The sequence below is a fragment of the Arachis hypogaea genome, chromosome 14 (assembly GCF_003086295.3).
Source record: "Arachis hypogaea cultivar Tifrunner chromosome 14, arahy.Tifrunner.gnm2.J5K5, whole genome shotgun sequence".
In the NCBI taxonomy this organism is placed as follows: Eukaryota; Viridiplantae; Streptophyta; class Magnoliopsida; order Fabales; family Fabaceae; genus Arachis; species Arachis hypogaea.
This window is the reverse complement of record NC_092049.1, coordinates 124,068,866-124,096,320: the sequence shown is the minus strand read 5'-3', so window position 1 is coordinate 124,096,320 and position 27,455 is coordinate 124,068,866. Positions and strand designations below refer to the sequence as shown.

The 27,455-nt window shown below is 33.1% G+C and overlaps 2 protein-coding genes and 3 non-coding genes across 6 annotated transcripts; 3 read left to right on the top strand and 2 right to left on the bottom strand.

The window, feature by feature from the left end:
- The first annotated feature begins 2 nt into the window (after nucleotides 1-2).
- Nucleotides 3-2,680, top strand: LOC112743117 (uncharacterized). Its single transcript, XM_025792336.1, has 2 exons — nucleotides 3-1,747; nucleotides 2,113-2,680. The coding sequence occupies exons 1-2, from the start codon at nucleotides 3-5 to the stop codon at nucleotides 2,678-2,680; spliced, it is 2,313 nt and encodes a 770-aa protein (XP_025648121.1).
- Nucleotides 2,681-17,698: 15,018 nt separating this feature from the next.
- Nucleotides 17,699-17,782, bottom strand: TRNAL-CAA (transfer RNA leucine (anticodon CAA)). The gene has a single exon. It is a non-coding gene; the product is annotated as a tRNA-Leu (tRNA).
- Nucleotides 17,783-18,739: 957 nt separating this feature from the next.
- On the bottom strand, nucleotides 18,740-21,342 carry LOC112743958 (uncharacterized). 2 transcript variants are annotated; one of them, XM_072214820.1, is made up of 3 exons: nucleotides 20,970-21,342; nucleotides 19,587-19,809; nucleotides 18,740-19,257 (listed from the first exon to the last, which is right to left on the bottom strand). In XM_072214820.1, the coding sequence occupies exon 3, from the start codon at nucleotides 19,247-19,249 to the stop codon at nucleotides 19,076-19,078; it is 174 nt and encodes a 57-aa protein (XP_072070921.1). In that variant the 5' UTR covers nucleotides 19,250-19,257; nucleotides 19,587-19,809; nucleotides 20,970-21,342; the 3' UTR covers nucleotides 18,740-19,075. The 2 variants fall into 2 exon arrangements, 1 of the variants encoding a protein (XP_072070921.1); XR_011871232.1 differs by lacking the exon at nucleotides 19,587-19,809 and having other exon boundaries at nucleotides 20,970-21,336.
- Nucleotides 21,343-23,699: 2,357 nt separating this feature from the next.
- TRNAT-UGU (transfer RNA threonine (anticodon UGU)) lies at nucleotides 23,700-23,772 on the top strand. The gene has a single exon. It is a non-coding gene; the product is annotated as a tRNA-Thr (tRNA).
- A 2,254-nt stretch (nucleotides 23,773-26,026) lies between these two features.
- On the top strand, nucleotides 26,027-26,100 carry TRNAV-AAC (transfer RNA valine (anticodon AAC)). The gene has a single exon. It is a non-coding gene; the product is annotated as a tRNA-Val (tRNA).
- Nucleotides 26,101-27,455: the final 1,355 nt, after the last annotated feature.

The window sequence follows — 27,455 nt, the reverse complement described above, 5'->3', positions numbered from 1 at the left end:
CCATGCATCGACCCAACGAGGAAAAAAGGGTGTTCATCACCCCCGACGGAACGTACTGCTACACCGTCATGCCTTTCGGCTTGAAGAACGCCGGAGCCGCCTACCAATGGCTCGTCAACAAAATATTCCAGAACCTATCCGAAATAAAACTAGAAGTCTACATAGACGACATGCTCGCCAAAACCGACTCCGGCAAACAACTTATCAGCGACCTCAAGGTCATAATGAGCACCCTACGAAAGCACCAAATGCGACTCAACCCGACAAAATGCGCTTTCGGAATGGAGGCAGGGAAGTTCCTCGACTTCATGATCACACAACGCGGAGTTGAAGCCAACCCAGAGAAATGCCGCGCCGTCCTTGAGATGACAAGCCCAAAAAATATAAACGACATCCAGAAGCTCACCGGCCAACTAACTGCACTATCTCGCTTTCTCGGAGCATCGGCTCAAAAAGCAATCCCCTTCTTCAGACTGATGAAGAAAGGAGCCCCCTTCAAATGGGAGGCAAAATGCGAAGAAGCGTTCCAACATTTCAAGAAAGTCCTAGCGGAACCACCAGTCCTCGCCAAACCCCAAACAGGGGAGACCCTCTACTTATACCTCTCCATAACGGAAGAAGCACTCGCGGTGGCACTCATCCGAGAAAACGAGAAGAAAGAGAAAAAACCCATATATTTCATAAGCAAAGTCCTACAAGACACGGAAACCCACTACTCGCGCCTAGAAAAACTAGCCTTCGCCCTCCTCACTGCTTCCCGATGTTTGCGGCAATATTTTCAGGCCCACCCCGTGACAATTCGAACCAACCAAGCAGTTAAACAAGTACTACAAAAATCTGACCTAGCGGGTAGAATGCTAGCATGGTCCATCGAACTGTCCCAATTCGACATCAAGTTCGAACCCCGATACGCAATCAAAGCACAAGCCATGGCCGACTTCATCGCCGAGATGACGCCGGGAAACTCCACCCTCGAGTCGTGGAAACTACACGTTGACGGCTCCTCGAACGTCACTTCCGGAGGTGCCGGAGTCATTCTCGAAAGTCAAAACGGAGTCGTGATCGAACAGTCGGTACAATACGAATTCCCATTCTCAAATAACCAAGCAGAATATGAGGCCCTCCTGGCAGGTTTAGCCCTAGCCAAAGAAGTCAGAGCAAAGGTCCTGGAAATAAATATGGATTCGCAAGTAGTTAGTTCTCAAATTAACGGAGACTACCAAACGCGAGATCCCCTGCTACAACAATACCTTGCCAAAGTCAACAAACTAAAGGAAGAATTCCACCAGGTAACCATACGGCACGTCCCCAGGGAACGAAATACCAGGGCCGACCTCCTCTCTAAACTAGCCAGCACTAAACCAGGACACGGCAACAAATCGCTAATTCAGGAAGTCATCAAATCACCATCCATATCCACAATGGCTAACGCCTATCTGACACTCTCCCACCGTGGATCATGGACCTACCCCATCCTACAATATCTCCTCAACGGAACACTGCCCGAAGACCCCAAAGAGGAAAAACGAACAAAGAGGGAAGCCGCCAACTATACGGTCGTCGCAGGACAACAATACAAACGCGGCTTCTCGCAACCCCTGCTCAAATGCGTCGAGCACGGGGACACAGAGTACATACTCCGCGAAATCCATGAAGGTTGTTGCGGCCACCACGTCGGAGGCAAAACCCTTGCCCAAAAAGTCATCCGCGCCAGTTACTTCTGGCCCTCGGTTATCCGGGATTCCATGTAACTAGTAAAAAACTGCGACAAATGCCAAAGGCACGCCAACATCCGCCAAGCTGCCCCACACCAGCTCAGCATTATATCGGCAGAACGGCCATTCGGCACCTGGGGGATCGACCTTGTCGGACCTTTTCCCACGGCACCCGGCCAACTCCGATATCTCATCGTCGCCATAGACTATTATACTAAGTGGATTGAGGCCGAGCCCCTGGCCTCTATCACGCAACCCAATGTCGAAAATTCCTCTGGCGGCAGATCATCACCCGATTCGGGATCCCTGAGATCGTTATCTCGGACAACGAAACCCAATTCATGGACAAAAAGTTAAGAGAATTCCTAAATGGACTATGCATATCCCACTGTTTTAGCTCTGTAGAACACCCCCAAACAAACGGACAGGTGGAATCAGCAAACATAATAATAGTCAAAGGTCTTAAGAAACGACTCGACGAAGCCAAAGGGCTATGGGCGGACGAGCTTGGATCGGTCTTATGGTCGTACCGCACGACCCCCCAAACAGCTACCGAGGAAACCCCCTTCCGATTAACATACGGCACGGAGGCTGTTATCCCAGTAGAGATCGGAGACCCAAATCCACGGAGAACGATCGGGGGTAACGACGAAGAAGCAGAACGAGACCTCACCGACGAAGTAAGAAACATAGCCCATCTCAAAGAGCTAGCCCTAAAACAGAGAATCAGCCTAAGATACAACCACGGAGTCATTCGGCGAGAATTCGCGACTGCCGACCTTGTCCTACGACGAAATGACATCGGTCCCCCAACCCCAGGAGAGGGGAAACTCACCCCCAACTGGGAGGGACCATACAGAATCAAGGCTGCAATTGGAAAGGGAGCATACAAGCTCGAACGACTTAACGGCGACGAAATCCCGAGAACATGGAACACCACCAACTTATGGCGATACTACACTTAGACCAACCTCCCTAGGTCGCCCCTTTGTACTTTTGTGCCTTCTCTTTACTTATTTTCCCTTTTCACAATTTCGCATTTTGCATCTTACAAATTTTACATTTCAAATTTTTGCTTAAGTGTTAATCTCGGGTACTCTTTCCCGCCAAAGACGGAGGGTTTTAACGAGGCCCAACCATCAATAAATATCCCATTAAGCTACATCTCTCCTCCCTAAATGTCCCAAGTACTGAACAAAAAACACGGCCGCCACTGGGGGACCGATCACCCCCCAGGCCCGAAATACGGATATCCACAAAAACCGACCTCGCGTCGGTCAGCTTATCCCAAACAACGGGAATAAATAAAAACAAAAAATAGGAACATCTTAAAATGGAATATACAAAGGCCCGGACGGCCCAAAAATCATTAAACGAAGTTCAAAGTTACGAAAGTTCACGGTTACCCGGCCCACGGCCAACCAAATATCCAAAGACCAAAGTTCGAAGCAAATTCAAAATTACAGCATATAAAACTATTCTAAGTCAACAATTCGGCCATCACGAACGGTCTTGAAAGCCCCCATCACGGACACATCCACACCCGGGGCCAACACCAAGGCCTGAGCTTTCATCGTCTCCTCAGTAGCGGCAATCGCATCCTTAGCATCAGCCAACAACTCCGACTTCTCCCTCTTCAGAGCTGCAACTTCAGCCTTCAAAACCTCCAGCTCGCTAAGAAACACGGCAGCTTGAGAATCCGCGTCGGAAGCCCGTTGCCGCTCCGCACTCAGTTGGGAAAGAAGTGAAGACTCTACCTCGGAAAGACGGAGGATCTCCGCCCCAGCCTCCTCGGAAGACTTCACTGCTTTCTCCCTCGCGACCTCGGCAGCCTCGAGCTGCTCCTTCAATTTAGCCACCTCAGCGTGCGAATGACGAAGTTTTTTGTCCAACAGACCAACCTGAGCCATCACGGGTTCGGCCTTCCGAACAACAACAGCAGATCGGAGGAGGGCACAATACACCGACTTAGCCTGGAACGAAACATCACAATCATCGAAAAACGGCTCCGTCCTAGGCATCAAGTGCTGATCAATAAACCCAGAAGCATCAAAACGCCGATCCATTACACTGGGCACAACACCCTCCTCCTCAAAAGTCTCACTGCTAGGCTCCTCGGGCCTCTTCCTCTTCCGAGAAGCCTCGGCAGCCGTGACCACGACGACTTCAAGTGAGTTCGCGGGACCAGGCGAAGCCTAAACACTAGCCTGCACCCCCGAAGAGACCACCTCCTGAGAAACCGGCTGAGAATCCACGGCAGGATTGGAGACAAGGGTAGAGGGAGACGAAGACCCTTCCTCCCGACCCATCGCTGCCTTCAACCTTACCAAAGAAGTCAGACCACCAGCCATCTCAACTGAAAGAAACCAAAGAAAAATCAAGTTACAAAGTCGGGAAAACAAAACATAAAAAACCAAGAAAGGGACAAGGCACACACCGATATACGTCCGACAAGCCTCGGGATCCCCCATGACATCTTGAGGATTTAACGGACGCTCGCCAAACAAATGCCACAAAACGCTGGCAACGTCCTTATCCTCCTAAGATAAACCGTCATAGGTGACCTTAGTCAAAACCGACGGGCCGGCACGGAAGTTCCAATACGTCGGAAACCGGCGCTCACCCTCTGGCGTCAGCCAAAACGGATGATGCCCCTGGATGTGGTGCACCTTAAAATACTCCCTCTTGAAACCGTAAAAGGAATTCTCAAACAACCCAAAAATTCGGCGATGAGGCTGAGCACGAAATGACATATATCCTTTCTTATGCTTCCCTTCCTTAGTTGGAAGAGTGCATAAGAAAAGAAAAAGGAAAATAGGAACAGAAGCCGGAAGATCGAGATACCGGCACACCAACTCGAAAGACCGCACGGCAGCCCAACTGTTCGGGTGAAGCTGAGACGGCGCTACGGAACACCGACTCAGCAGATCCTGAACAAATGGCGAGAAAGGAAACCGCACGCCGAGCCGAGTGAACATCGACTCGTAAACCCACATCCAGTCCGGAACAGTGGGCGAATGAAGGTTCAGGTAACAGACGCGCTCGTCGGCATCCGGGAGGACGAGCTCGTACCGCCCCTCCTCATCACCACCACCACAAATCGCCCCCTGATCACAGAGCCGTTGAAGATCGTCCTCCATCATCCATGACGGAACGCCCCACACATCGCTAGTCACCCAAGTGTAGCGAGCGGGGACGCCCCTGGAAGGGGCTATCGGGGCACCCACACCCTCATTTCTCCGCCGGTGCATACCTAAAACAGGGAGGAGCACCACCATCAGCCTACTAACCCTATACAAAAGCAAGACAGAACCTACCACCACTACCAACCCACACGGCGGTGCTCAGCCCCTTCAAAAGTCGAAAACCACCTCCCAAAACACAAAACACAGTCCAAAAACAAAAAAGGGGAACAGGCAGAACAATGCATGGCAGAAATGGAACAAACAGATACACCATAAAACAAAATAGCAAGAAAAAGCGAAAAGGGCCAACCTGATAATGCAGAAAGTGAGCCTGGAAAGAGCTTGAGAAGAAGAAACAGTAGCATCACCAAGAGGAATCCACAGAAGGAAGAAGAATTTTTCCAAGAGAGAAAACAAAAGAAAATGAAGTAATAAAGGGAAGTGAAGTAATAGAGGGAAGAGAAGCGGAAAGCCAAAAAACGGTTTCGAAAAGGGGGCAGAAAAGACGCAAATAACCCTGAACAATAAAATAGCACACAGGGGCAATAGAGGAAAAACGCCCAAAAAACGTCCCCTCGTAATAAATGCCCCTTGGAAAAAGAAACCAATAAAGTACGCCTCGAAAAACGCAACGGGCACGTTGGGTACAGAAGAGTCGCGTAAAACGGCCAAGCAAAACCTCGCCACGACCCCAAAAAAGATCAGGCCGACACGACAAGCCGACCTAAACTCGCGGCCGAGGCTACATCCTCTAGCGACAAACCGACCTAACTCGCGGCCGAGGCTACATCCTCTAGCGACAAACCGACCTAACCCACGGTCGAAACCACATCCTCTAACGACAAACCGACCTAACCCACGGTCGAAACCACACCTCCCAGCGACAGGCCGATCTTACTTGCCCTCCCGCTGCGGGGGGCAACTATTACGGATCCTACCCACGGATCCCGAACCCAGGATCAAACCCAGTCCCGGTTTCCCAGGTCCAAACCCACCTCACTCTTCTGGAAGGCCCGAAATCGGCCCTCTAGAAACTCCCAACCGACTTTCGAATTCGAACGTCCCCCTTATCTTACCCAAACAAGATAAGATAAGATAACCACCACCGTCTATAAATAAAGGACCCAAGTCCTCCCAGGTATTCATTCATTCCTCACACTTTCTACCTCTTAGATCCATTCTGACTTGAGCGTCGGAGTGTCTTTGCAGGTACCTCCCCCCATTGCTCCAGTCAGGTGATCCAGCATCTGCCTCGATCCGCAAGTTTCCGATCCACCTCTCAACCCGTACCGGAGACTTCCAGTACATTTTCTAATTGAATATATTATATATTGAATAACAAAAGTTGTTATATTGGTTTCTTTTCCTACAAACTAAACTCAACAATAGTATTTTAGTAATGTTAAAGATATTATTAGCCAATCTAATAGCTTTTAATTTGTAATGGCATAAATTTATAAGTTTAAAAACTTGAAAATCATGTCATAAAATATAAAGTTTTAACCAAAAACAATATTAATCATAGTGTTTTGACTTCAAGAATGAATATGATACCAATAAATAAAACTGTCCCAAGTAAATTTTAACAAAAACAAATCTCTATAAATATTGTTATCAACGAAAAATTGTTCTACTTTAAAAATATTTCTTAACTGGATAGGCCGAGAACTAATCCATCACGTAAATGTTCTATTTATTAAGGATCTACCGCTTTTTAACTAGACAGGTCAAAAACTAATTCAGCACGTATTGATGTTCTATTTATTAAGAATCTATCGTTAGTCAATAAATTATTACATACACAAGGCATGATTTAAATCTCTAATACTTGTTTATTAAGCGTACGGATAAAATAACTGTTAATCTAATTTAAATTAGTTAAGACAAATATTAATTATTTTTAATATTAAAAAATTTTTAAATTTAATTTTATTTATAATTTTATAAAATATTTATAGTAATAATTATTATATATATTTTTTGTTTAATTTTTTTTGTTAGTAAATATTTTGTAGTTTTCTTATAATTTTAAGTTGATATGATGCTACATACCAAATTTTTGCTGGATATGCCGCGTTAATTCACACTCATACAATTATTAAATAGCATGGCTGAATAGCAATAACCATGCTTCATCAGTTTATTATCTTACAATAAATGTTGTAGTCAATCTGATGTGTTCATATTATATATCTCTCGTAAATAATGTTTGAGAAAAAAAAATAATTTAAATGTAATAAATATGTAACATTATAAATGTTACGTATATTATCTCTCATCAATAATGTTTGAGAAAAAAATTAATTTAAATATAATAAATATATAATTATAAATGTTACGCATATAAAATTATAGATATTATATTATATAAAATAAATTTAAATATTATCTCTGTAATATTATCGATCTCTCAATGTATATATATGGTACGTGTATTTTTTTTCTCTGTCTCTCTTTATATATGTACAAAATATATATCAAATTCAATTCACTTGATAACTTTTGAATCTGATCTTAGTTCCTTACTCAAGAAAAATGGCCAAAAATACAATACACATTTTAGGACTCTTATTATTAGCTATGGTTGTTCTCAATCCTTCAAAAGTAGCTGCTTGTAGAAATTATCCTGAAATTTCTTCTAACTCTTAAAGCAGGTGATTAGTGTTACCTTTGCTTTCAATATTATTAGTATATATATGCTTACACACTTTGAATTATTATATTAAATTAATGGTTGTTCTAATCATAAAAATCACATTCATTCACTATTGGTTATGATATAATATAAATATTGAAACTGAAGAATAAATTGAGATTTTGAAGATAAAGAATGAGTAGTATGATCTCAAACTGCGAGCAGTGTGATATCAAAATTAACAGAACCCAGTGAAGAAGAGAAATAATGGAGTAAATTGAAAATAAATGAGTGTCAAAATTGAGAAGTAATTTTCTACGGTCAAATTATTCATCAAGAAAATATAAAAAAGTTGACATTTATGATATTTGTTAAAAATATATATTAATTTTGATATTTAATTATGGTGTTAAAAAACAAAATGTTAAAATGGCTCTCTTTTCTTATAGTTATGATATAAACAAATAAATTACAAAAAAAAAATTGGGAGAGTCACCTTGATGAGATGCTTTGAGTGAAAAAGATGTTATTATTCTATAGTTTATACATATTAATGATGAGAAGACATAATGAAATGCCAAAATCTAAAAGCAACTTGTTTTTCGTAGGCATAGAGTCCTAAAATACATAAAAAAAAAAAAAAAAAAACTTTTTTATTTTTGCAGCTTAGGTGAACAAAAATAATTGATAATTTTATCTCGTTTTCGTAATTTGGGTACAAAAATACAGTCTTCTATATATTTTCGTTTTTCTTGACTGCAAAATATAACTAAATATACAAAATGGTATATTTTTGTATCTATATTTAAATTGGTAAATAATTATTTTTTATTTAAATAAAAAACCCATTATTATTATTATTATTATTGTTTCTAAAAATAAAATAAATTGTCACTAAAAATATTTTCTTCTAGGGGTGGTTATTATGTATATTGTTTACTTGCTAAATATTAGTACCTTAATAATTTTTAAGAACTAAAAAGTTCATTTCTATTTAATTAATTTACAGAAAAAATATCCAAATCAAATGGTAATGAAGTAGAAGGTTCTGGTGGAATAGGACGAGTTAAGCTGCTGGGGGCTCCAGGCCAATAGATTGCAAAATATGTTGCGAAAGGAAATTCTGCTATGCTTGTTATTGCAATTTGCAAGGGACCTCCTCCTAGCATAGTTACTATACCAGAATAATAATTTATGAACATTTTATATATATGGTTTGTGTGTTGCTTTTTAAAATAAAATATTGAAAGAGGAGGAATAGAATAAAAATTATATTGATGGAAAATAAAAGAAGATGAAGTCAGTCTTTAATGATATATATGGTTTAATTTTTTATTCTTTCGCTTATCCAGGATAAACTACTAAAATCGTCTCCAATTTTAAATATACTAACAAAAATATTTTTTATTTTTAATAAAAACGAAAATATTTTTAAAATATTTTAAAATATGACAAAAATATTTAATATTAAACATATATTTTCAAAAAATTTTAGATATTGAATTTTTATGTGATTTTTTACAAACATAATTAAAAAAAAAAGATATTTTCATCTGTAAACTTTAGTGATTTTACATTTTTTTTTCATTTTTTTCGTTAATGGCAAAAAAAAAATTAAAAAAAAAGTTCAAATTTTTTATTTTTTATTATGTATATTTAAATAATTATTATTCAAATATTTCTACAAAATTTTGGATAAAGTACAGAAGTAATTTATTAGATATAAAGTCATTGCCACTCAAAAATTACAATAATACTCCACATCTATATAAAAAACTTAACCAAGTCATCCAAACACTTTTTTGTTAACGTGCCTCTCTCCTCCCCCAAGTTACCCGCCCTCCTCTCCCTCCTATTAACGTAAACTTCTTCTTCAACGTAAACATTCTTTAACATTAACGATTTGCATTGTAATTTTCGGATCTGCAATCTCGGTTGTTCGTCCTTCTTCTTTTTTCTTTTCTTTTGCTCGTTGTTCTTCTCTGTTGCTCGTCCTTCTTCTTCCTATTCTTCTTCGTTTTCTTCTTCGATTTGTGGATTAATCTTTTTCGTTTTCAGATTTCAATATTCTATCAAAATAATGAACGATTCAACTTCAAATCAGTTGAAGGAGAGCGATTTGGGTTATTTTTCTGAAACGAATCAAGCGGAAGAGGTTTGGATTATTTTTTGAATCAAATTGAATGGAATACAATTGCTAAATTGAATTGAATTGAATGTACGCAGGTGTTCTGAATTGAATTGAATTGATAATCTCTAAATTGTAGACACAGGTGTTTTGAATTTGATTTTATATAATGGATAATGTTACGTTTATTTAGTACTATACAGTTGATTCAACTTAATAATGTCTTCGGTTCATTATGCAGAAAGCTATTTTGAATTTGATTTTATATAATAGATAATGTTCTGTTCATTTAGTACTATACAGTTGATTCACCTTAATAAGGTGTTCGGTTCATTATGTATAATGTAACACCTTAACTTTTAGCACCTCATGATCGTACTAAAATCCCAGGCGTCACTTACCTCTAAACCTTCAATTTCATACTATAGTTATTTAATATTGAGTTTTCGTGAATACGAATAGAACTCTTACTAGGAAAACGAAAGGAGATTTTATTTTAAACCACTTAATCACAGAAGTATATATATCCACATAACTTTATATACATAGACATATTTCAAAGAGCCTCAATTACAAGTCCTACCCCTCTAAAAATCAAAATAATAAATGACAAAGGGAAAATAAATTCTAACAACTCAACTTGTGAAAATAATCTTCTATACTCCTATAACTTCATACTAAACCTTTGCACCAGTAGCTGAAAGGGGGTAGAGATAGGGGGTAAAAATTAGGGAGTTCTTAGTAGGGTTACGGTAGTTAGTTAAGTTTGTTTTATTATGTTTTTAGCAAATAACAACAGTCAACAAAGTACAATCCAACTCAGCAATTACAGAACATAGAGTCCAATCATAAGCACACACAATCATAGAAAACACAATTACAAACAAATATACGCAAACAAGGATGATGCATGTCTAGTTCTATCGCAGGCCATGAGCTCATGTGTCGGTTGCCTACCCGCTCCCGACATTACGTACCCGGGCACCAGTCCCAGATATGGCTTTTCCAGATGTATACTGTGTGCTTATAAGTCTTACGGCTAAGCCGCATACAATGTGACTTTCAATGTGCTTACATTTGGAAAACATTTATCAGTGTGTGGGCGTTCCCACTATACATTTGGCTCTAAGGCCCAAACAAGGTTGCATCTGCTCTCCTGTGGCAGATAGTCTTTTAAAGCTTTATCTTTGCCCTCTACTCTCCTGTGGTAGATATCCCTTTAGTTAATACATTCTTTTTTTTTTTTCTGTGCTCTGCTCTCCTGTGGCCCAAATTTGTTAGGTTCTTTTAATCTTTGTTCTCTGCTCTCCTGTGGCAATATTCCTTTAATTATTAATACATTCCTTTCTCTTATATTCTCTGCTCTCCTGTAGCAGAGATTTGTTAGATTCTTTTAATATTTGCTCTCTACTCTTCTGTAGCAGAGGTTCTTTAGATTCTTTTAATATTTGCTCTCTACTCTTCTGTGGCAGAGGTTCTTTAATATTTTTCTTTTCTTTTCTTTTCTTTCTTCTTCTTTTCTTTCCTATAATTTCATAATAAAATTTATCTTCGCATTATTCCCTCGCCTCTCCCTAAGTGCCTTATGAAAAAGAATTATAAAGTAATTTAAATGAGTCTGCGTTATCTAAAACTTTTAAAATCACTCTATTTGCTCTTCTCTAACTTATAATAATATTAATAATATCTTTACTAGATAATATTTTTAATAAAAAAATAATAACAATAATTTAAATAAAATATTTTAAATAGTAAATAAATAATATATATATATATCTTTTTTTTAAAACTCCATTCATAAAATCTTATTTTTAAACTTTTATTAATTACTTTTTAAATTACGAATTTTTTTATATTTTATTTTTAATCTTAATATTTTATACAATTATATTTGAACCCTCACTTATTTTTATACTTATAAAAATAACCCTAAATTTTTATAAAATATCCAAAATACCTAAAAACTTATATAATTACAAATTGTACCTCGATTTTTATATACAAATACAATATTATCCTTTAAAAATAAAGTTTTAATATTAATCTTCCTCTTATACCCAAAATCGAAACCCTTAGCCCTTTCCTTAAAAAAATATTACTTGTATTTTAATCCTTTTTGAGTCTTTCGGTTACCGATTTTTTTCAACTGTTAATTTAATCAACTACTAAATCTAATCAATTTTCTCAAAATGCCACATTAAACAGTCGCAAAACTATTAAAACAACCACAGCTGAGCTGTTCCTCATAGCCAAACCAACAAATCACAAGCAACAACAATAATTCAACATAAACTTATTCAAACTCAAATAATAATCAACCAAATCAACATTCACTTATCAAATTCATATTTAATTATTATAAAGTTACCAAATCCTACCTCCATACAAAAATCACAACAACGAAAATTTCGAAAATTTTTTTTGACCGAGTTGCTGAAAAAGAAAACGTCAGAAATCACTTGTACCTCCTAGACCTCCAATTGACCGAACTCAAAGAGAAGGGAAACTATGTTACCGTCAGCTTTCACCAAACAAAAATGATACCAATATATAAAGAAAAAAAATACCAATATTTTTATCGGATTAGATTTTTTTATTGGAGTTACAGATTTTAAAAAATCGAGATCGAAAGAGTTAAGGTTCCATGATTTTTCGTCACTCACACTCTCGGTTACTTGTATTCTTTTCTTTTCTTCAAAGGTTCGGTTTCTAAGAGTAAAAAGAAGGTTAATAATAATAATAATAATAATAATAATAATAATAATAATAATAATAATAATAATAATAATTTAACAGAATAAATAATAATTAAATTAAACATTAATAATTATAAAATTTTATTTAATTATTTTTTATTAAAAATAGTTTTTTTAAAAATTATATCTTAATATAATATTTTAACTCATAAATAGTTAATTATTTAATTTTTAAAATTTTGGATTGTTATACATAAAGCTGTTTTAAATTTGATTTTATATAATAAATAATGTTCCGTTTATTTAGTATTACACAATTGATTCATCTTAATAACGTGTTCGGTTTATTACGTAGAAAGCTATTTTGAAACTGAATACTGATAGAAATATTTTTGTAATAGTGATATATGCACTTTTTCGGTCCATCCAATGTATTAATTTCAGTTCATTTAAGTTTTTAGGGCTATTCATGTTTGATAAATATCCTGATTCTATTCACTGTGAACTTGGAACAAAACAACAGCCAGACAATTCTAACAGATATATACATTAGTATCTCAGACTGACAGGACAAGAATTAATCCATCTTAAATCAAATATATACATTAACATTAGATTTTCAATAACATTTACATTAATATTCACATATATACATTCAAAGAAGCAGTGTTTATTTTTTAAACAAGTTAAACAAAATAGTGTTAATTACAACCAATCAAACAAAGTATATCCTATTTACTATTTAAATCTCCAAATGTGAATTTACACTAAGGGCTGGAGAACAGCAAATGGCTTCGGGAGTCTTATTGCTTCAAATGCCCGAATCACTTGGTCTCTCATTCTATACATATGCATACGTTATAGCGCGGCTTCTCCTTCTTTGTCACCATTGTCTTCTTCATTTTTGCTGTAAGGACAAAAAAAATTTGGTCAATAATTCACTTAATACACTGACAAGCACAAGCATACACTTTTTAATCAAGTGAATCAAAATTAGTAACTCCACTGAATCGAACAACATTCATGTGCTGAATAAAACGTGATAAACATTTAATCATCAAGAAAAATATTACTGCATGCACAAGGACTCAATTGAACACACTAACAATCAAGTGAATCAAAATGAGCAACTCCACTGAACCGAACAACATTCATGTGCTGAATAAAACGTGATAAACATTCAATCATCAAGAAAAATATTTCTGCATGCACAATGATTCAAATGAACAAACTAACAATCAAGTGAATCAAAATAAGCAACTCCACTGAATCGAAAAATATTCATGTGCTGAATAAAACGTGATAAATATTTAATCATCAAGAAAAATATTTCTGCAGGTACAAGGACTCAACTGAACAGACTAACAATCAAGTGAATCAAAATGACCAACACCAATGACCCGATCAATATATCACAGAAAGAAAATAATAGCACATTTTCTATTCGTATGTCCTAGTTACACAATAAAAATGGATTCAGAATAAGCCGATCTACTAAATGAAGCAACTCAATCTACTAAACCTTAAATCGAACTAGGAGAAACGCGAGTTTTGAGAGAAATTAAATGAACATAATAACAACAATTTTTCTCATACCTTGCGGAGTCTCTTTTCTTGTTTTTGTTTGTTTTTTCTTCTTTCTTTTGAAAGTTTGACACAATTCTGGAGTAGGAGCAGTTTCTGCAGAAAACACAATGGAGGTTTGAGAGATTTTGAGAGAGATTTGAACTTTTCTAGTGGCGATTTCGAGGTTGAAAAAAGAACGTTATTTCATAATAAAAGCATGAATGAATGTTAAACGTTTCCAGAATTTGGATGCATAAATACATGTTCATTTAATGGGATTGGATTTTTTTGGTGTTGGACTAGCTTGGATAGACTTAGATGAAAAATTATATGGATGTGTAACCCAATTAAAAAAATTAATATTTTTTCTTATTTTTATCATATTTTTTAATATTTTAAAAAAATTTCTATCATTATCAAAGTGAAAGATCCTTTTATATCATCTTCAAAAATCGTCGGTGGTTTACCATCACTTATATTTATTTTCCTTTTTCCAACCACAAGGACCTTAAAGATATTAATTAAGAAAAATAAAAATATTGGGTGAAAAAATTATTTTTGTAACTAAATTTAACTTGGTCTTTTTTTTTTCTTTTTTCTGTATCTCCTCCTTCAGTCCTTCTTCATCTTAGTTTTATTATCCTAATAAATTATTAGACTAATTTAATTAAATTTTGTTACTAAAATAGCTTAGTCATATAGCATTATTGTAAAAAATTTTTTTTTTTCAATATATTATTATTGTATTTAAAACTTAAAAATGTTATTATCTTTATCATTTATTCTAATAATGTATTTTTTTAGATATTGTATGTATGATTATATATATATAATTTATGATAACTTTTTTTCTATGGCATCTCTCAACTTGATAGGTCAAGGATTAATTTATTGCGGATCGAAGTTCTATCTAAGGATTTGTCACTGGTCAATAGATTGTTGTATACATAAGACAAAATTTAAACTCGCAACACTTTTTTAAGTGTATTAGTGAACTAACTATTAGACTGGTCCATTTTGTTTCATAATTATTATCATCGTTATAATATTTTACAACAGATAGCATTCTGTCACCAAAAATATTGACGTGGCGCATTCTAATCTAATATCTCTCTCTTCTCAATTTAATTTGAAAAAATATTTTTTTTATAATTATATAAAAATTAACATTTAATGCATAATTATATTAATTTCAACTATTAATATTTTTAATCATTCTAATTATATTAATTATTACTAATTCTAATTTTCAATTATTACAATATAATTTTAAATCAAATATAATTAGTGGCAAATTGATATCGATATATATATAAAAAATTAGACATAAATTTATAGTCTAATTGTCATAAATATAATATATTCGTTAATAATAATAAATTGATATTGATATCTCAATAATAATTCTAATTGCCATAAATATATACAATACTAATGTTAATAGTGGGAAATTGATATTGATATCAATAATGAAAGATTAAACATAAATTTGTAATTCTAATTTCTATAAATATAATACTAATGTTAATAGTAGTAAATTGATATTGAAATTAATAATTCAATAATTAATTTTATGCCACTAATGGTTATATATAGTGTTTCTTTTGTGTGGTTCATGAGTCTAAATTTCAGAACTAAAGCTAAAGCGTTTTTTTTTTTTAATTCATTATTTTTTTTTGGCTATTTCATAGAATAAGAATGTATTTTTTGTTTTTTATCGAAGTTGATCTTTTAAGGTACAAGTTATAATTTTGTATAATTTTTTTATGTAGTTATTCCATGATTATTCTTGAGTAATGCTAGGGAACCAAAAGGGTATTAGCCAAAAACCAGTCAAATATCTTTAGGTGAATCCAAAATTTCTACGAGTTAATATATATGGATGTTTCTTCTGCTAAGTATTAGAATGTTTCTTTTTCATATTAAATAGATGTTCTTTTATGTATTTTTCGAATTTTTTTGTATTACAAATGTGAATGTCTCTATTTCTTTCAGAATTTCATAATTTTTTAAAATTTTATAGATATTTAATTATTTTTGCTAAAATATAACTGGATATTTCTTTTGTTAAGTATTAGGATGTTTTTTTCATATTAAATGAATGTTTTTTTTTATATTTCTGTAATTGTTCAAAGAATCTTTTTGACTAAGATCAAGTGTGTAGTTTGCAGTCTCTTTAATCATCAAAACAGCACCTAATATCTCAAAACGCAGAGAACAACATCGTGATGAACTGCGACTCAAAATACTCAGAATTGAGGATGGGAGTTTTTGAAGAGTGGCGGTGAGTATAAGGCGCACTAAGCTAATAGAAATAATAATCAGGTTCTTGCGCAGAGACAAAAAAATAAAAAATATGGAGAACAAATTGGTGCAATGACTAGAGAGGAGTGGCACGAAACAGAGGCATTAGGAAAGTTGTTAGGTAGGAAAAGCGACGAGCAACTCCTTCCACCATGAAGAACTGAAGTGGAGGATTGCGGAGGAAGATTAGGAAATAGATCCTTGGCGTTCTGAGCTCAAAGACAACACCACTCGTGGCGAATCTGATGGGGAGGCGGAGAGAGCCTGACGGTGAGAGAGAGGAGTCTGTGTATGTAATTGTTGGAGGTGGGTAGGTTAATGTGAGAGAGAAGAGAAAGGTTTTTATAGGTTTTAATTAGGATTACCAATTTTAAATTTTTTAAATTTTGAATTTAAAAAATTTAAAATTAATTAATTATTAATATAAATAAATGTGGTTTTGTTTAATTTTTAGCTGGTAACCTCTTGGTTCCATATACTTTTCTTTCTTTTAATAATTTGATGTTTATTGTTACTCAAATTTTTTTTTTTGTCTAATTTTATTACAATGCGATTATTTTTTGCCATAATTGTTTACAATGCACCACATCCATCAAGTATCATTTCAAGATGTATTTCCTGATTTGGACATTATTGAATTTCTTTAACCTATATATACATTTATATAGGTGCAAAATACACCTTAAGTTGTTGATGAGACTGATGTTGTCTCTTTCATAGTGTTTGAGCGCGAGACTCAGAATTTTTTTAAAAAGAGTTGCAATGAAATACATCAATCTATATTTGAAAATGTTTGTATTTAAATTAAATTTAAAAATAGTCAAATATTATATTTTATATTAACGTAATGATTAATATAATTGTTCTATTTTATTATAGAGGTTAAGTGCAAATATTTTTTTTAAAGATATATATACATTTAGAGACAAACTCGTGTTTTTTAAAATAAATGCCAAAATTTAAAATATTAATTCTTATTAATCATACACGTATCATGGAAGTAAAATGTCCCAAGATAAGAAATCCATTTTGACATTCAAGAAAAAATACAAAATTATAGTCTCATTATGATTGATTGTCCAAAATTATACTTATAGTCTCATTCGATGGCTGTTTTATGCTAGGAGAAAAAAGATTGTTGCATATTTTGTTGCTAATATTTTTTCCCCCTACTTCAAACAATATTGACTTTCTACAACTCTTCTTCTCCTGCTGGTTACAGATTGATAGCATAATGTCAACAAGAACGGAAAATGAGAATGATGCGAGCATACTGTTAAAATCTGGGCTAAAATTAAGTCCAATTCAACAGATCGTAGAGTAATATTAAATTAAAAAAAAAGATAAGTGTAAGCCCAATATATCCGTAGACCATACAGTTAAAATTGAGGAGGTGTTAACGACCCAAAAGGGATGTCCAAAAAACGAAAAAACCCGAAAGGAAAAAAATTTGACGTGTTGTTAAAATATGTCAGAAGTGGGATTTGAACCCACGCCCTCTTTCGAAGACCAGAACTTGAGTCTGGCGCCTTAGACCACTCGGCCATCCTGACCTTTTGTTATTGGTTTCTCGATTTGTTTTTTATAAATATCTATTCAATTGTTTTTTAGTTTATTTTTCTTCCGTCCTCAACCATCTATCATGTATGTACAATTGTACATGTTTTTAAAAGGTTATGTATTCGTTTCTTGTGATCGTATTATTTGTGGGGAAAATAAAAAGAAAATATTGGATACTGACAGATAAGATGAAGAATGGATACACCAAGTCAATTATTTATCATGCCAAAGGTAACGATTATTAATGTGTTATATTTTGTCTGTTTATGCACAACATTGCACTTTATTTATTGTTTACCAATTAACACTCATCTTATTAATCTAGTACTTAGATAAATAAACTCGAGTAATACGCCAAATCACTCTTTAATGAATTTTTGTTTGGACATTTTAATTTTCTATAAATTTTAATTACCAAATAAGGCATCACTATTTATTTTATTAAACAAATCAATTTTCTTGTTCTAAGTCTTCTGTTACAAGTTGACAACTTACTTGTTTAGAGGAGAATTTGATTAAATGTATGAACATGTAATAAAAAAAAAACTTGACGTAAAAATTAATTTGTCTAACAAATAAAAAATAGAAGTAATTTGATAATTAAAATTTGTGAAACACAAATTTGACTAAAAATTCCATTCTATTACTCTAACTCAATTCAATACTAGGCACCCCTACTAGTTTTTTTTAAATGAAAATTACACATTTTAATCATGTTTAGATACTTCGGAACGACATCACTTTTTAACACAATAGTGATTAGCGTCAACACTAAATTGAAATTTGCAATCACAATATTGGACTATCAAGGACAAAGAAACAATTTTGGCACAAAGTACCACTAAAACAAATGTAAAGCAGACATAGTCAACTTGAATATACTGATAGGTAAGTGTTAACTATTAAGTACACCGTTACAGTTATTAACGGATTCAGTAAGAAAATTTAACTATTCCGGTAAGCAAATCATTCATTTTCTTTGCACAGTATACTCAGTGCTATTTGTGTTCAAAATCCACAAGAACTAGATTCTCTGATTTTACATGTTTGTCTTAAAGAAAATGGGAGAATAAATCCATCACCATTGAACAAGATTCAAACATCAAACTAGAAGATAATACCAAATCTAGACCTTCAAAAAGTTAAGGAAAATGTACACAAGGCAGAGAAGTAAAACACACAGATTGGCATGATTCAAACTCACTGTTTCAAAGAAAACAGTACTAAATTGTTCCAGCTACAAGAATGGAGCCCTGATCATGGAAATGAAACTGAAAGGTGGTGTATCACTTCATCTTAGCCTCTGTAAAGAGAACATGGCGGTTAACCCTTGGATCGTACTTGCGAAACTCGAGCTTCTCTGTGAACTGCCTTGGCTTCCTCTTCACATAGAAAAATCCAGTCCCAGCAGCAGACACTAGTTTTACAAACATTTGAGCCTTCTTCTTCTTGTCCCCCATTCCTTACTCTAAACACAACGAAACCATTTACTTCAGTTTTTTTCCCCTCCTCTTCAACAATTAAAAATAAGAATTTGATTTTAATGAAATATAAAACAGATTCACACTTGCATTTAATTATATCTCGTCACGTCAATAAAAAACAACTATTTTTTACACCTACCATGTGAATGATAATCCAAAAAGAAGATTGTAATTATATGATTGAAAGGTGAAATAATTAATAATGCACACATTTGGTAAAGTCTATTTTATCTTCAGATCCTTTCTTTCCCTCAAAGACTACCCTAACTCAAGAAGCACACTTTGGAAATTTGATACAGCAGCAACATAATACCTTTAAATACAATAATTTCCTATGAAATCAATGTACAATAGATAATGAGTTCCACAAGATATCACATCAAATCTGAGTGTTTTGCGGGGAATATCATGAATTTGATTCTGTTTCCATCAAACACAGAGGCAAACGGTAATTTTCAAGGTTCTGAAAACTGAACCGGTCATCGAACCGCTCTAGTCACTGATTTACTGGTCCAACCGGTTTATTTGTGCTCTAACTGAAAAAACCGTTATAATAAAATAATAATAAATTATAAATAAATATCCTAAAACATAATTCTAGTCTAATATAAATCTTAAGATGTCTTCTAAACACTACACAAATGTCATCAACCAAAGTCTTATGAACTTATTTAAGTACAAACTCAAAATTGAAACACAAACAAAACAGCAGCAATTCAATTTCCAGCAGCACATCACTATGCAAAAAAACACAAAATCCTACATAACTGAAATCAATAAATCATGAAGACAGTCACCATCTAGGCATAATTAAGTCGCAAAACAGTAAAACACAAACACAAAACAGCAGCAATTCAATCTCCAGCAGCACATCACTATGCAAACAAATCACAAAATCCTACATAACTGAAATAAATAATCATGAAGACAGTCACCATCTAAGCATAATTAAATCACAAAACAGTAAAACAAACACAAACACACACAAAACAGCAGCAATTCAGTTTTCAGCAGCACATCACTACGCAGAGAAATCACAAAACACAAAACATCAGCACAACAACAGCACAGCAGAACATATGCTGAATTAACTAACTTAACAATCTAAGCACAATTAGGCCCAAAGCATAATTTTAATTGACTTAAGTAAACACAAAAAAGCTCAGCAGTGAACAGCAGAGAGCCAAAAAACACAGCACAGGAGCGAAGAAGACACAAACCACAGTACAACACAGCATAGCAGTAGTGAACAGAGCCATTCAATAATCAATATAATTTGATAATTTCTGAACTAAAAAACAAACACGAACAGCAGGCACTAGTAGTGAGCTATGTGATACAATAAGAGTATTAAGCACCAACTTAAATTACAAGTATTCCTTTAGGCAATGAGCACAAAATTTATCATCAAGAAACTTTAACAAAATTTAACAACAGAAAAAAATAAAAGCACGAAAAAACCAGTAACAATTTATCGGAATCAATTTATCATCAATCAGTAATAATCAATCCCGAACAAACAAGAACAAGCCAGTAAATCAATCCAGAACAAACAAGAACAAGCCAGTAACAGTTAATCAACCCAGAACAAACAAGAACAAGCCAGTAACAGAGTTAAAATTTATTATCAAGCAGTGAGCAAGGCCAATCAACCAAGGAAAAGCACCGAGCACTGACGGAGCATCCGAGGCATTACCTTCGGCGAAGGCAGTGACCAGAGATTTGAGGGAGAGCCACAGACGACGGGAAGCTGGCGACGAACACTGGCGAGCTGGCGACGAACGACGGGGAGCTAGCGACGAACACGACAGAGGGACGACGGCGGAGCAGGACCTGGAGACGCTGGCGTTGGCGGAATGGAAGGGCCTTCGAGCACGACGAAACAGGAGGATTGGCGAACGACCACGACGAACCAGGCGGCGACGGTGAGACCAACGGCGGCGCGATGAGACTAGGGTTGTGTTTTGGACAGAAATAATGAGATTATGTACGACACTGAGGAATCAGGAATGGGGCTCTAGAGGGAGGCAAGGGCTTCAGGTGACTGAGGAGTGAGGACGAGAACCTGGCTCTTTTTTTAAACAAAATGCAAAAACGATGCCGTTTCATAGAACCGGCCGGGTTCCGGTTCGATCCGATCGACCGGTTCAACGATTTTAAGCAATTTTTAAACTAGCGGCTTCTCTTGCTGGACCGAACCGCAAAGCCTTCAGGTTTCCGGTTGGACCGGTTCGGTCCGGTTTCAGAACCCTGGTAATTTCTATTGTATTTTTTGTCTGCTTATTTTTTTTTTCATAAATTAAAATTAGAGTAATTACCTAAATCGGTCCCCGAGGATTTTAGAATTGGACATTTTAGTCTCCAAGAAAAATTAATACACAGATTAGTTCCAAGGTTTTACTCCGGCAGACAAATCAATCCCCAGTTCATTTTCCGGCAGAGTAATTACCCAGATCAGTCCCCAAAGATTTTAAAAACGGACATTTTAGTCCCCAAGAAAAATTAATGTACAAATCAATCCCCAATATTTCTCTCTGTTAGACATAATAGTCCCCCGTCCAAAAATAAAATAAAATAAAATAATTATTATTATTAATTACACAATAATATTATACTATATTTTTTGTATTTTTTAGACAAAAATAATAATAAATTTATTCATTAAATTCTTTTATAATATATATATATATAGTCACTCAATAATAATAATAATAATAATAATAAAATTATTAGATATTATTTTACAAGAAATTCAAAGTTAAAATTAGGGCCCTTAAAATTATTTGATATTTTTGTATTTAATATAATCAAAAGATGTCCTATGTAAAAAAAATTATATATGTTTATATTAAAAAATATGTATTAAAATAAAATATTTTAATTTGAATTTATATTAAATACATATTTTTTTAATACAAACATATTTTTTAAAATAGTACATCTTTTGATTATATTAAATACAAAAATATCAAATGGTTTTAACCTTAAATTTCTTATAAAATAATCTCTAATAATTTCATTGATTATTATTATTATTATTATTATTATTATTATTATTATTATTATTATTATTATTGAGTGACTATATATATATATATATATATATATATATATATATATATATAAAAGAATCTAATGAATAAATTTATCATTATTTTTACTTAGAAAATACAAAAAATCATGGTATAATATTATTATGTAATTAATAATAATAATAATAAATAAAAATATTAGAGATTATTTTACAAAAAAATCAAGGTTAAAATCATTTGATATTTTTGTATTTAATATAATCAAAAGATGTACTATTTTAAAAAATATGTTTGTATTAAAAAAATATGTATTTAATATAAATTCAAATTAAAATATTTTGTTTAAATACATATTTTTTAATATAAACATATATAATTTTATTATTATTATTATTATTATTATTATTATTATTATTATTATTATTGAGTGACTATATATATATATATATTATAAGAATTTAATGAATAAATTTATTATTATTTTTGTCTAAAAAATACAAAAAATATAGTACAATATTATTGTGTAATTAATAATAATAATTATTTTATTTTATTTTATTTTTAGACGGGGGACTATTATGTCTAACAGAGAGAAAAGTTGGGGATTGATTTGTACATTAGTTTTTCTTAGGGACTAAAGTGTCCGTTTCTAAAATCTTTTGGGACGAATCGGATTTTTTGAGGAGCATATCGAGAGAGAATTGGATTTGGTTAGACAATGTGTGGTTGGTAAACAAGGATCGGTTTTTTAGCAAGGTACGGAATGTATCATCAAATATTCAATATGATTCCACGAGATCTAGTTTCATTCAAGTAACGGATTCTAGCCAATTGAAAGGATCTTCTGATCAATCCAGGGATTCCATTAGGAATGAGGATTCGGAATATCACACATTGACCAATCAAAGAGAGATTCAACAACTAAAAGAAAGATCGATTCTTTGTTCGGATCCTTCCTTTCTTCAAACGGAACGAACAGAGATAGAATCGGAGCGATTCCCTAAATGCCTCTCTGGATAAAAGCAGCCCAAGCAAGATTTACTATATCCATGTGAATTTTTTCTCCTATCTCTATAAAAAATATCACTATGAAGGAATTATTTTACTATTGTTCACTAATTCTTGTTGTTTTTTTTTGGTATTAATCTAATCACTGAGAATACTAGAAACTATAATAACTATATATATTTATTTAAATCGCTGGTACAGAGTCAAAGGGGGATTCGATTCTGCACTAAAACTGTTATATTAACACGAAACTATTCAATAAATTCTATTAGAACATCAAACAAGTTTTGATCAGATTTCTAGTAGAGTCGGAAAACATTACAGATAAATTCTTTTTTCCTCTCATTTTTTTAATTAAAAGGTCATGCGCATTTTCTTTTATATGAGCCTGCTTAGCTCAGAGGTTAGAGCATCGCATTTGTAATGCGATGGTCATCGGTTCGATTCCGATAGCCGGCTTTTCTCTTTTTGTTGTTGTTTTATTTAAAAAAAATGGATAATGTCTTTTTTTTAGGAATCCAAAATTGGTGAAGTTTGATCTCTGTAGAACAACTCAAGAAACAAACCTCCTTTTTTCTCTATAAATAGAATAAGGTTCAGATATTGATAGAATTCATACAATTCTTCTTTGTACTACAATGCTTTTGTGAATTTCGCTTCATTTCTCATATCATATTTGTCATTTAGTTTAGTTTTAATTTCGATTTTTCATTTTTTAATTAAAAAGGAGTCTTTATGTCACGCTACAGAGGGCCTCGTTTCAAAAAAATACGCCGTCTGGGGACTTTACCTGGACTAACTAGTAAAAAGCCTGGGGGAAGAATCCGCACGAATCGGATTTTTTGAGGAGCATATCGAGAGAGAATTGGATTTGGTTAGACAATGTGTGGTTGGTAAACAAGGATCGGTTTTTTAGCAAGGTACGGAATGTATCATCAAATATTCAATATGATTCCACGAGATCTAGTTTCATTCAAGTAACGGATTCTAGCCAATTGAAAGGATCTTCTGATCAATCCAGGGATTCCATTAGGAATGAGGATTCGGAATATCACACATTGACCAATCAAAGAGAGATTCAACAACTAAAAGAAAGATCGATTTGAATTGGTTAGTTATCCAGTAAAGTAACAAGTAAAAAAAATAGCAGTAATAGATACTTTCTATTTGATGACAGAAAAAAAAGACTCTTTCGTGGTTGATAGAGTTTTATTTTTAAATAAGATATGGAAAGACAAAAAAACTGCGGAACCCGAGTTTGAGGGATGGGATCTCATATCCTTTTTCTTCTGTTATAGTATAGTAAAGGAATGGAATCCACGACTAAATCTAATGATAAAAAAGTGAAAGGGCATTCTAAGGTAACTCGTTTTTTGTTTTAAATAAAAAAAATCGAACAAATTACATACAATAAAAAAGAGGGGGCCCGATTTTTCCGATTTTTTTCTATAGAAATTCAAGAATTAAGTTAAACAACAAAGTTCTTTTTTATTATTAAAATTTGAATTATTTTATTAATATCTTTTTTTAATTCTTTATTTTAAATTATTAAATATTTCGAAATAGAACTGAATAAATATTCTATTTTAGAATAGAAAGAAGAAATATAAATATTCTAGAAACTAGAAATAAAAAAATAATTTGAAATTCTTTTTGGATTATTTTACTCAACTTACGAGTTGCTCAAAAAATCTGTTGATTTTGAACCATAGGATGGATAGTTGTCATAGGTGATGAATTGATTTCTTACCGATGTCACTCTATTTTTGTTCGTCTATAATGATTGATAAATCCACAAATCTCAATTGTATTTCTCAAATGGTATCTTTTTCTTCTTCTCCTATTTGATTGTATTTCCTTAGAAACTTAGGGAAGTGCTTTGTAAACATACGTATAAAAAGAACTTATTTCATTTAGTTTATTTATGCCCACTATAACTAGTTATTTCGGTTTTCTACTAGCGGCTTTTAGCATAACCTCAGCTCTTTTTATCAGTCTGAGTAAGATACGACTTATTTGATTTTCAAATTGGAATTGAATTAGAGATTTTCTAATACTACTAGATATTCTTGAGTTCTTTATCATGTTAATTTCCAATTCTTGCTTGATCATTGAGATTCGTGGTCAATACAGATTAATTAATATTTAGTTTAAGTATAAAGGATATATATTACCTCTGGGTAATTACTCTGCCGGAAAATGAATTGGGGACTAATTTGTCTGCCGGAATAAAATCTTGAAGACTGATCCGTGTATTAATTTTCCTTAGGGACTAAAATGTCCGATTTTAAAATCTTCGGGGACTGATTTGGGTAATTACTCTTAAAATTATTAAAAAAGGTTAATATGTTTATTACGATGACAATATAAACATGTTCGTAATGAGCAAATTACAAAAGCATGATTTCCAAATAGTCAATCCCACTAAATACTCTATAAAATATGCTTAGAAATCATGGCTTCAAAAATTATAGATACACTAAAGCCCAACTGAGAGAGAGAGAGAGAGCGCTTAATTGTGTGAGGCAGTGGCGTGGGGTGTTGCCGCAACTGCAATGTGCGACGGCAGAATGAGATGTTTTAAGATTTTAGGGGTTTTCCGTTTTCACTTTTCGGGGTTCCAAAGGACAGAGCCACATTGGTATATTCAATATTCATGGATGCATTATAATACTTCTTTGTATTACATATGTATTTATGAAGACCATCAAATGGTGTCGTGGTGTAGTTGGTTATCACGTCAGTCTAACACACTGAAGGTCTCCGGTTCGAGTCCGGGCGACGCCAATTTCTTCCTCTTTTGCTTTTAGCAATCATTAGTTCATTACCTTTTAAGATATCTCAAGTGAAGCCATCGATCACCCACCTCCTTTTACATAACATTCTTTTCTTAGGGTAATACTTCTTCAATTAGAAACACAACATTCTATATACATAATATTTTATTATCTTGGAAGAATCCAAAACAGTGAAACAAACCAATAATTGAATCATTCATTAAATCATGTGACTTCTCATAAATAAAATTCAGTAAATTAAATTTCTCTGCTGCAAATGCAATGGTCTTAATCATATGATAGGAATCAGATCCACTCCTAAATGTATATCCCAATTCATCTTCGTATGGAAGAATTCATACATGATATTATTTTCTGTGCATCTCCAATAATTAACAACTCACCCAATGATTGATTTTAATATCTATTTAACTAATTTGAATATATATATATTCTTAAACAACACTTTACGTTAATTACTAAATCCTATACTTTTAAATTAATAACATGAAACAATTTGATATTAATAGTATAGTATCTCAAAATAAATTCAAATGTTACCTAGAAATAGAATATTGTAATATTGGATATATAAGATTTTTTAGTTGATCGACAAGTGAAAGTTTGCATGATCAATAAGTGGAGCTTTATATGATAAACATGTAGCACAATCGTAAAAATCATAAAAAAATAAAAAAATAAATGGTCAAGTCTCTTTTATATTTTTATTAAATTATCATTTTTAAAAAATGTATATTAAATATATAGTTTTTTTCCACATTTTTAAATGTTTCATCGAGTTTTTTGTTATTCATATTTTTTTAAAATTATTTTTATTAATAAAATAAATTTTTAAATATTATTTTGATCATTTTTCTATTACTATAATAGAAAGCAATCGTATTTTTGTATAGTAAATATTTTAAAAAATTAAAATTTATATATAATCCACCAACAAAAGCTTAAAATCCACATTAATTTACTATTAATTAATTTTTATCGTTTCTCCACTGTATTTTTGTATGTATAAAGTATTTTTATGGTCTTTTGATAACTCGTCATCTTGTATCATCAGATTATAGCTCAGCTCTCGATAAAAAAATATTAATTTATGAAATTACATTAAATAAACTTTAAATTAAAAAATTTTAATATCTCAATTTTTTTTATTAAGTTTTGATTTAATTTTATAAATTATTATGTTAATAGTCAATTAAAATTTCTGAAGATATGTTGTGGTGTCACTTATGATTTAACGTGCCATATTAACAAAATTTTGACACTATTTATAAAAAAAGTAATGAAATGACTAACATTACTAATTTATAATTTTTAAAAGACGAATTTGATTAAAAAAATTTTTTG

Bases quoted from the DNA above. Each gene is read 5' to 3' on its own strand.
- LOC112743117 (XM_025792336.1), top strand. From the start codon at position 3: ATGCATCGACCCAACGAGGAAAAAAGGGTGTTCATCACCCCCGACGGA. The intron at 1,748-2,112 runs GTAACTAGTAAA...CCACTGTTTTAG, and splicing joins TCGGTTATCCGGGATTCCAT to CTCTGTAGAACACCCCCAAA.
- LOC112743958 (XM_072214820.1), bottom strand. From the start codon at position 19,249: ATGGGGGACAAGAAGAAGAAGGCTCAAATGTTTGTAAAACTAGTGTCT.